Here is a 10,464-nt window from a genome sequence, read left to right on the forward strand (position 1 = left end):
TGCTAAATCTTTGTAGGTTATATGTTATACATAGCTCTTCCTAGTTTTTAACTTTAAGATGTCTTTTTCTTAAGACTCAAACTGCAGTCAGCATGTGAGAATCTAGGACCTTCACTACCACGCCACCTGCTGGCTCCCTCTAGATTTAAAAATCTGCTCTTAGCATTTTACAATTTTATCCACCTCAAGATGATTTATTATGGCCTGAGGTAGGAATCTTTTTTTTTTTTTTTTAACTTTTTCCCCTATGGACAAGTAGTTTTTCCAGCCCCATTATTAAATACTCCATATACTCTGACATGGTACTTCTACTGTATAGCAAAAGGCTGACCCCAAAGAGCAGTAGCTGAATGCTACACATAGGAAGCTGGATCCTACATAGCTGACTGGGACTTAAGAGTCCCAACCCCTGAACAACACACCAGGTGCACATGTGCATAACCAGGATCCCAATGGGATGGAGTATTAGAGGAAAGAGAAATACCATGCGACCAGGCTCTACTGAGGAATTCTCTTTCTCTCTCTGTCATATGTCTGTACCATTAAAAAAAAAAAAGATTTTTAAAAGAATTTTAAAAGAATTATTTAACTTTATTTACTTTAATTTGTGTGCCCTGTACCATTAAAAAAAAAAAGCTGGGGACCAGCAGGTGTGGTGGTTAAGGTGCTGGACTCTCCCACATGGCCAACCACGGTTCACATCCCAGACCTGGAGGCTTGCTTTCTCACTTTCCCTCTCACTCTCTCTCTATGTCTCTCTCTTTTCAAATTAAATTATGTGACTCAATAAATAAAATTAAATAAATAATTCTTTTTAAAAAAAACTATTCCGTTGATCTGTTTATCAGTAAGTCTTACATTCCAAAAGAAGAGCCAGGATTACCCTCCATGGTAAGTCTAGCTTAATATAACTATTTCATAAACTCTAAATCTCTCTCTTTTTTTTTTTTTTTAAGAGAGATTTCTCGGGTCCTCATCCACCTCAGAAAGGAAAACAGAAGGCCTGCCTGATGCTGCTACTTTTGTAACTAAACTTAAAAACACTCTCATCCAGTACCACGAAAACAAAAGAAGTAACAGTTTAGAGAAAACCCTCAGAAGAATCTAATGGGTAGCTCTATAAAGCTCAAGATGTTATAGATGACACTGTTAATAGTATAATAGGCCATATACGCCCAGGACCCTGTCTCTTGTATTGGGACAGCTTGATGACTTCACTGGATATTTTGGAGCACTTCAAAGAAAATTGCTGTGTGATGCATCACACTACTGCTGGTCAGCTTTGGAATATAATTTCTCCAAAGGAGTTTGTTGATTTCTCCTATACTGTGGGCTACAAAGAAGGGCTTTTATGCTATGGGATAAGTCTTGACTGGAGTGAAAAAGAAACCAGAACTTGTTCATGGGTATAACCATCCCTGTGGTTGGTTTTGTGTTCCACTTAAAGACCATCTACACCAGAGCCTTTTGATTGGCTATATTCAGACAAATCTACATGGGATAATTCCTCAGTCTGCAGTAGACACAGCCACAGCCCAGCACTTTAACCAACTTCTACTGTGACTTACAAAAAGCCTTACAAAAGGTATGGTATGTTCAGACTTCTAGTGCTGTGATCCCCTTAATCAACTCTTCTCTCTTAGCTGTGAGGCCTGTAAAAATTGTCCATTCCTCTCTTCTGCAGAGCCTGTAGAAAAATCTGAGATTTTTCTTTTAATTTAGTAGTACAGTTTTATGTTTTATTCCTAACATAAATAGCTATCTATGAGACGGCATTTTAATTTTCTTAAATAAATGTTTGCACATTATTTGGTATGGCACTGAGTCTAGGGATAGAGAGTAAAATAGAAATCCCAAAGAAGTAAAGTTCTTTGACCAAAACTCTTAAGAAACTGAGAGTATGGGGGACTAGCAGTTGGCGTAATGGCTATGTCACTGAACTCCCATGTAGTTGACCGCGGTTCAAGTCCCGGAGATGGTGGCTTAAACTCACCCTGGGCACGCGTGCATGCGTGCTCAGGATCCCAAGAGGAGAATGGAGGAGAAAGGATTGCAGCGTGGGTGATTTCAGGCTTTCTATCTCTCTGTCTTTCCGGCAAGCGCACACGCCCTATATCAAAAAAACCTCTCAGAAAAAAGAAAAAAATTTAGAGTATGAAAATGTTGGCTGCTTGGAAATTAGAGAAAGCACAAGCTTTATGCTGCTTGGTTAAAATCACCTATTTCAGAGCTTTATGAACATCTTGTGAAATTTTAATTTTTAAGTTAAATGTTAATGCTTTTAAAAAAAGAGAGAGAGATTTCTGCTGTTGGGTGCGTGCACTCACTGGAGACACAGAAAGAGACGGAGAAAGTAAGAAATCACTCACCGTAGGGAATGGCCATGCTACAGTCCCTTCTCCACTCTCCTCTTAGGTTTCTGGGCACACATGCACATATGACTAGCATCAATTTCAAGCCACCTGGTCCAGGATTTGAACCACAGTCCGCATATGGGGGTTCAGCACCCCAACCACTACATCACCTGCTGTCTCCAACCATCAATCTCTTTAAACCACATGTTTTAACATGATTATACATACATCATTCAATAAACATTTGCTGAGTGCATGAATTACTCTGTCTACAAATCTGTAACTTAAACAACTTTCTCATCTCAAACCTTCAAACTAGAAGAATTGTTTTAAATTTCACTTCCTAGAGCTTCTCCATGACAACATTTTTTTTTACTTTGAGAGATTTTTGCTATAGGACATGTGCATTCTCCAGAGACACAGAAAGAAACAGAGAAACAGAAACTGAGAAATCACCCCCCCAGGATGGCTACATCGCAATCCCTTCTTCTCTACTGTCTTCTCAGAATTTAGGGCATGCACACACACACGTGCCTGATAAGAGTTTTAACCCAGTGGGTCTGGGACTCAAACCAAAGGTTGACTACATGGGAGTCTGGTGACATAACCATTATGCCACCTGCTAGCCCTGCTCCATAACTTTCAATAATAACTTTTGAGCCCTGCCTAAATGGCCAATAAAGTGCTTAACATCTAAAAGTAGGATACTTTTTTTCTCTTTTTCTTTTTCTTTTTTTAAAGAGAGATTTTTGCTATAGGGTACATGTACTCAACAGAAGAGACAAAAGTGAAAGCAAGAAATCACCCCCCGCCCAGGAGGATGGGGATGGTCATGCCACAATCCCTTCTCCTCCATTCTCCTCCTGAGATTTTGGGTACATGCACACACACGCCCAGTGTGAGTTTTAAGCTGCTGGGTCTAGGACTGGTATCACAGTCTACTACATGGGAGTCCAACAACATAACTATAACCAGCATAATCAATGCCATCTGCTGTCCAGGCTACTTTTTTATTTTAAAATCTTAAAATTATAAATGCTAGCAGGGGCTAGCAAGTGGCGTGGTGGTTAAGGGCACTGGACTGTCACATGACCAACTAGAGTTCACGTACTGGACCTGGCAGCTTGCTTCCTCACTTTCCCTCTCTCTTGCTCTGTCCCTCTTTGGTCAAACTAAGACAAATAAGTAAATAAGGATAGATAAATAAATATAAATAAATAAAAAAGTTAAATAAAATAATTCTTTTAAAAAAAGTATAAAATGCTCAGGGCTAGCAGATGACACGGTAGTTGAGGCACTGGACTCCCATATGGCCAACCATGTTTCGAGTGCCAGACCTGGCAGCTTGCTTTCTCTATCTCTCTCTCCCCTCCTCCCCTGTCCCTCTGGTGAGCACGCATGCCCTGTAACAAATTTTAAATAATAATAATAAGTAAAATTAAATAAATAATTCTTTTAAAAAGAAAAATTACAAATGTTGCCAGGTCAAACCATTAAAAATGGTAAGTAAAACAATTAAACCATCCAGTCCTGAAAAAAACCTGCCTCATAAGCCCTGTCCATACAGCTAACAGAACAAGGCACTGTATCCACTAGGGGCACACAATGCAATCATTTACCCCCTCTGTTCTCCTCTCTTTAAAGGGGAAAAAAAAATGGCAATTTCTTGAATAGGGAACATTGAGGCAGCTAAAAATAACGCATTCATTCAACAATGCTTGGTTGGCTTTTCTCCCATTGTTGTGAGCCAAATATAGAATGTAAAGAATTTTATAAGCTCCAAATGCTATGTCCACATCTGTGGATACCCCAGTCAGAGTCAGCTAGAGGAGAAAAAGCAGCTCAGGCACAATTCAGAGATGGGCTAGATTAAGACAGGTTTCTCTGAGGAGACACCAGCAGTTATTCTTTCCAAAATCAGGCTCAAGGAGGAAGAGGTGGGAAGGAAAGTAAAAAAGCAGCTCTTCAATCACTAGGTTCATACAGTAGCCTCCTGCTTTTTCCTCCCAGCATACAGGGGGCTCTGGCGAACAGAAGCAACTTACAACTACCACAAACGCATGCACCCCTCCTCTCAGCTGAGAAGCCCATGCCTGCATAGCAGCTTTGGGGAGAAGTAGCCTGGAAGAGGTAATGAACTCCAAGTGATCAGTTTTCTTCTGTAAACCTCCTGCCTCATTGGAAAGGACCATGGGAAGACCATGAGAAGACAGACACTCTGGAGTAGCAACCACATGGATCCCCCAAATCCCAGAAAGGAGCCTCCCAATCTTTTCCTACAGAGGGTTACAATGCCCCTTTTCTCAACTCTGTGTTCTTTTTCTTTTGGGGGGTAAGGGGGGGGAGGTTTTTGCTATAGGGCACGTCTCTGTGTTCTTAATACCAAGTCACACGTCTGTTTCCCTCCTGGGCTATCCTCACAAAGGGAAGCTCAACATACAAATTACTGAGGAGAAAGGAGTACCCTGAGAAGGGAAACAGAATTTAAGAAAGACAGAAGGGTCCAAGACAAAAAAAAAAGTGACCCCTCCCCTTTTCTGCTCTAAAGGACTCTGCTTAATTCCCTGACAAAGCTGTGGGTAAAATGCCTCTTTCCTGGACTCAAACAATGAAGCCCAAAGGAGAAGCACAGGACAAAGGATGCCTCACAAAGGCAGCTCAGCACTTTCACTCCTCAGGGCCAGCTGAGCTCATGTAAAAGAGAACAAAGGACGTTTTATAGACTTCTGATGCCCAAAGATGGGGCAGCAACTAGTGAATTCTGATTTGGGGACTAGGGAATGTACACTCTCCACCCCTCTTGATAAAGTCCTTTCTATAAACTGAACTTGCCCTCAGTATTCCGACAATACCCCCTCCAACAGGCCCAAGTATATTTCACTAGTCCTGCCTCAAAGCTTCCATCTAACAGTATAGTTTAAGACAACACCTGGTTTAAAGATGTCCACTAAAATGTTCAAAGAAGTTTTATCTGGGTAGTATGATTTAAGGTCATCTCTACTGTTTATGCTTTAGTACACCATTAGAATTTTTACTATAAAGGGATCAGCAGATGGCATAATGGCTAGGTCACTGGACTCCCATGTAGTAGACTGCAGTTCAAGTCCCGGACCCAATGGCTGAAACTTACACCTGTCGCGTGTGTGTGCTTGCCCAAGATCCCAAGAGAAGAATGGAAGAGAAGGGATTGCAGTGTGGCCATCCCCCCAGGGGGTGATTTCTTGCTTTCTGTCTCTCTCTGTCTTTCTGGTGAGCGCACGCACCCTATAGCAAAAACTTCTCCAGAAAAAAATAATTTTTACTATAAATATGTATCATTTTTGAGACAGCCCAAAGTTGTCTTTCAAAAATAGTCTCTTCATTCATTATGACTGATTCTAAAACTAAAGAGATGAATTTGACTAAAATTTAAATATCAGAGTTATAGTCTAATTATCATGAGTGTTTATCACGACTGCCCAGGCCCAGGTATGGTGGTGCACTGCCAAGACGCTGTGCTTTGCAGACTAAGACAATTCCAAGTTCAGCCTATGGGCTAGGGATGGTGGCCCGTGCTTATAATCCTAGCAAGTAGACAAGGCTGAGGGAGGATTGTGACAGTGAAACGCTGTTTACAAAAAAAAAAAAAAAAAAAGTTACCTATTCACTCCTAATGACATGAGTACTGCCAGAATCAATTCTATGAGAATATCCCTTCTTTGGGAGTCCCTTACTTCTATTTGTCAGTTATTTGCAAAAAACTGTTCTCTCCCCCATTTCTGGTAGAGAAAGGAAACAATCATTTTGACAACAGTGTGTGTATATATATTTTTTTCTTTTTTAAAAAAGAATTATTTATTTAATTCCATTTGTTATTATCATTAGGATTATTATTTTTATTTGACCAGAGAGAGAAATAAAAGGAAAGCAAAAAAGCAAGCCACCAGGTCCAGGACTCAAACTGTGATGGGCCATGTGGTAATCCAGCACCCTTAACCACCATGCCACCTGCTGGCCCCATATATATTTCAAAGTCTTCTTCCTAGGCCTTTCTAATGATGAAGAAATTCAGAGTAGGAAAAAAAAAGTCATTCCCTTAAGCTAGTTTCACATTAGCCACAAAAAAAAAAAATAACAAGGTAGACTAGTTCTGTTGGTAATACTAAGAAAGAAGTATTTATTTTATTTTATTCATCATTATTATTTTTTTAATTTGCTATAGGACTCATGCGCTCACTAGAAAAAGACAAAGAGACAGAGAGAGGAAAAGTGAGAAAGCAAGCTGCCAGGTCTGGGGCTCCAACCTCAAGTTATCAATGTGGGAATCCAGTGCCTTAACTACCACATCACCTGCTGGCCCCCAAAATGTTATTTCTAATCATGCTTTAAATCTATTTTACAATGAAGTAGGATATAAATACATACTATGAATCAATTCTTTCTTTCTTTTTCTTTCTTTTTTTTTTTTAATGTTTTTGCCATAGGGCACATGTGCTTGCCAGAAAGGAGAAACAGAAAGACAGAGACAGGGAAAAGGAGAAATCACCCCCAAGGGAAGATAGCCACACCACAATCCCTTCTCTTCCACGCTCCTCTTGGGATTTAGGGTACACACGCACACATGCCCAGAGTTTCAAATCACCAGATGTGTGACTCAAACCACGGCAGCCATGTGGGAATCCAATCACCTTAACTGACAGACCACCTGTTGGCCCCAAATTAATTCTTTAGCTATATGAAACAACAGGAAAGGGGAGCAGGCCACTATCATAGCAAGAGAGGAAAAGCATTCTCTCAAGGTCTTCCTGATCTTGTAGGAAGTTTTCAAAACTAGCTCAATACCACAAGATTTGCTATGATCAGGTCAACTTTTACAGATCAACTGTGGTCTATTAGGGAAAACCACTGACTCATTAATATATCTCTGTTACAGTAGTTATGAAATTATATTATGTGGAATTTGCTTAAAATAATGAGATGAGGAGCCAGCAGGTGATATGATGGTTAAGGCGCTGGACTCCCACATGGCTGACTGAGGTTCAAGTCCTGAACCTGGCAGCTTGCTTTCTCATTTTCCCTTTCTCTCTCTCTCTCTCTCTCTCTGTCTCTCTCTGGTCAAATGGAAGAATAACAATCAGTTTATCAATAGATCAATAAAATGAGATGAAAAGCAGAGAAGTAAAACAAAACTTAACATGTCATAATTACTAGGTCGTCTGGAAAGTCATGAAGTAGTTTTCCGCTTTTCTATGCAAATATGCATCATGACTTTCCTGATGACCCAATATCAAAGCTGGATGTTTAGAACACAAAGATTCATGGGTTGGCAGGTGGCCTGGTGGTTAAAGGCACTGGATTCCCACATGGCCGACCATGGTTCAAGTCCCAGAACTGGTGGCTTGTTTTCTTGCTTTCTTGCTTTCTCTTTCTCTCTGTGTCTCTGTCTGGTCAAACTAAAAAAAAAAAAAAAAAATCATATGCTACTCTTCTGCGTATTTTACTGAAAGCTCCATACAACTAAAACAATTCTAGGCCCAGCCTCTGTGGTACAGTCAGTACATCCCAGACTGTGGCACTAAATGCAACATGCCAACTAGTGAACAGTCTAGTAAGTCTCAAAAATACACCAGGGAGGGTGCTCCTGCCCAGGATCCTGGCAGGCTGAAGGACTGAAGGAAGGAGAGGACAGTATAACAGAGCACTATGGTGGGTGTCCCCTCAACCCCTGCCCTACTTCACATGCACACTATGCACTCCACTGCATATTTTTTAAATAAAAATAAATTCTAATTAATGTCTAAAAATTAATGTAAAATACTATGTTAAAAAAACATACATGAAAAAGGCACAAGCATAGAGATTACAATGTATATATGTTGGGTGTAGAATGACAAATGTCTCCAGAACAATATAAATTAAGATAACTGTTGGCTGTATTTACTTTTTCCTGAAAAGTTATTCCTGTTTCCTAAAATAAAATAAATGTTGTAACACCATGCTGGGCTCCTCCCAAATCCTTCTCTCACCAACCCTGGATCAGGTTCAAGGCATCAGCATTCAAGTTCTCACCTCTTGAGGCAGCTCAAGCTTTGACCGGTCATCCAGGCCGTTGGAATGCAAGCCCATCAGGTATGGAACAGGAGCATCTAAGAAATGCAGGAGAGAAGCCGGGAGAATAGGGACATAGACATGCTGCCACTGGAAAGGAAACATGAGAGCAGTAATCGTCTCCGCCACCGTCATCAATCTCTGGTAATCTAGGTCAAAAAAAGAACACACACACAAAACGTCAAAACAAAGTGCTTCTCAAATAGTAAGCTAAACTCATTACTATAATTCCATACTTAAAAGGATCAGGATAAACTTCAGTAAAGGTATGCTCTGATACATTGGGGTATCAAAGAGAAAGAACCCAGAGACCTAGTGGGCCGTAAGCTGAAATAGCAACAAACAACTCCTAGTCAGTAATAAAATGTAATATATGGAAATACAAGAGATAATAAATAGGATTTTGCTCCAAATACTGCACCAGACTGTTAACAAAGCTTAAGTAAAAAGGGGTTGGGAGAGCTAGAACAAAAAAGGAACAGTGGTCCTGTGAGCCAAAAGTCTCATTTGCCACTCAGATACTTTTACTGAACATCCTGAAGGAGCTTATTAGAGATTTGCCTTCATGAACAAGCACAAAGAAAACTCTTATTCTAGGTCAGTATCTGAAACTAAACCACTTGTTTCTAAAAAGGAAGATAACTTCACTCGCCTCAGATTGAAATTTCTGAAGAATTTCTGTGATACACTTAATTGTATTCTTAGAAACAAAAATCTTCTAGAGGTGAAATGACCTTCCTCCCTCCTTCAAGAGTAAACTCTTTCATTATGTGATTTTGTTTAAAAGATACTAGAAATTAGGAATTTTTTGGTCTTTCTGGTCTGTATTATTTGTGGGTTTTCTTCCTCTGTTTTCATTTAAAAAAAAAAAAAAAAAGGCAACATCCCACCTTGAAGGATGGCCTCATAAAGGCTCAGCAATCCGTGCTAAGCATGCACATAGATGCTGACTTCTGAGAGCTGTAAGCAACAGCACAAAATGCATGTGTGTACACGAGTATGACAAAATCAGTACATGCTGTGCCACTGCTAGTCTTTGAGCTCATCCCCTGATGGCGAAACCAGTACCAAAAAAAAACTGGAGCCAAAGAGTTTTGGCCAATGGAAATCAACTGGACACACTTCAGCTCCAGGCAACTGTCTGGGTTCTCTCGCAGATTCTATGACATTATAATGAGCAATTACTGGGGGCTGTCAATTGGACATGGTGGTTAAGAGCGCTGGACTCCCACATGGCCAACCACGGTTTGAGTCCCAGACCTAGAAGCTTGCTTTCTCACTTTCTCTCTCTTTTGTCAAATTAAAATTAATTAATTAATTAGAGTTAAATTTTTAAAAAATGAGCGATTACTTTTTTTTTTTTTTTTTGGAGAGATTTTCACTGTAGGGCGCGTGCGCTCGCCAGACAGACAGAGAGAGACATAGAGACAGAAAGCGAGAAATCACCCCCCAGGGGGGATGGTCCCGCCGCAATCCCTTCTCCTCCATTCTCCTCTCGGGATCTTGGGCACGCACGCACACGCGCCCGGCGTGAGTTTTAAGTCACCGGGTCTGGGACACGAACCGCGGTCGACTACGTGGGAGTCCAGCAACATAGCCATTACACTAACTGCTGGTTCCCAAAAATGAGGGATTACTTTTAACAAAAGGAGATAGTGCAAAGCATATTAGGATTAAAACCACCACTCTTGAGTGGTAAAGAAGGAATCAGCACATTTTTATGACTGCCAATGTGCAGAGAAAGCTATTAGACTTGCAATTCCTCTGCAGATAGGCCCCTCCTACACAAGCTACAGGGCAGCTCTTGCACATTAGGAAGTGGTAGTACTCTTTGTTCTGAGGAAACAACCCATCTACAGGTCCTGGTAATTCCAAGACACATTAAGTGAAAGAAGCAAGGTGCAAAATAATGGCTAGTATGCTTACATGTGAGTTGTGTTTAAAAGGTACATATTTTGTACATGCATAATAATGTCTGAAAGGAAAACAGGGAACAGTAACTTCCATGAACAAGAAACAGGAG

The 10,464-nt window shown here is 40.5% G+C and overlaps 1 protein-coding gene and 1 pseudogene across 1 annotated transcript in view; one reads left to right on the plus strand and one right to left on the minus strand.

Moving 5' to 3' along the window:
- DENND5A (DENN domain containing 5A) overlaps positions 1 to 10,464 on the minus strand; it is a gene marked incomplete in the record, with an annotated part of 83,766 nt that overhangs the window by 48,862 nt on the left and 24,440 nt on the right. Inside the window, 1 exon segment of the mRNA XM_014581889.2 lies at positions 8,403 to 8,590. Coding sequence (XP_014437375.1) covers positions 8,403 to 8,590 — 188 coding nt within the window.
- On the plus strand, positions 838 to 1,703 carry LOC106733195 (stAR-related lipid transfer protein 4 pseudogene; annotated as a pseudogene).

This window comes from Tupaia chinensis, unplaced genomic scaffold (genome assembly GCF_000334495.1).
Source record: "Tupaia chinensis unplaced genomic scaffold, TupChi_1.0 Scaffold141165_1, whole genome shotgun sequence".
Lineage (NCBI taxonomy): Eukaryota > Metazoa > Chordata > Mammalia > Scandentia > Tupaiidae > Tupaia > Tupaia belangeri.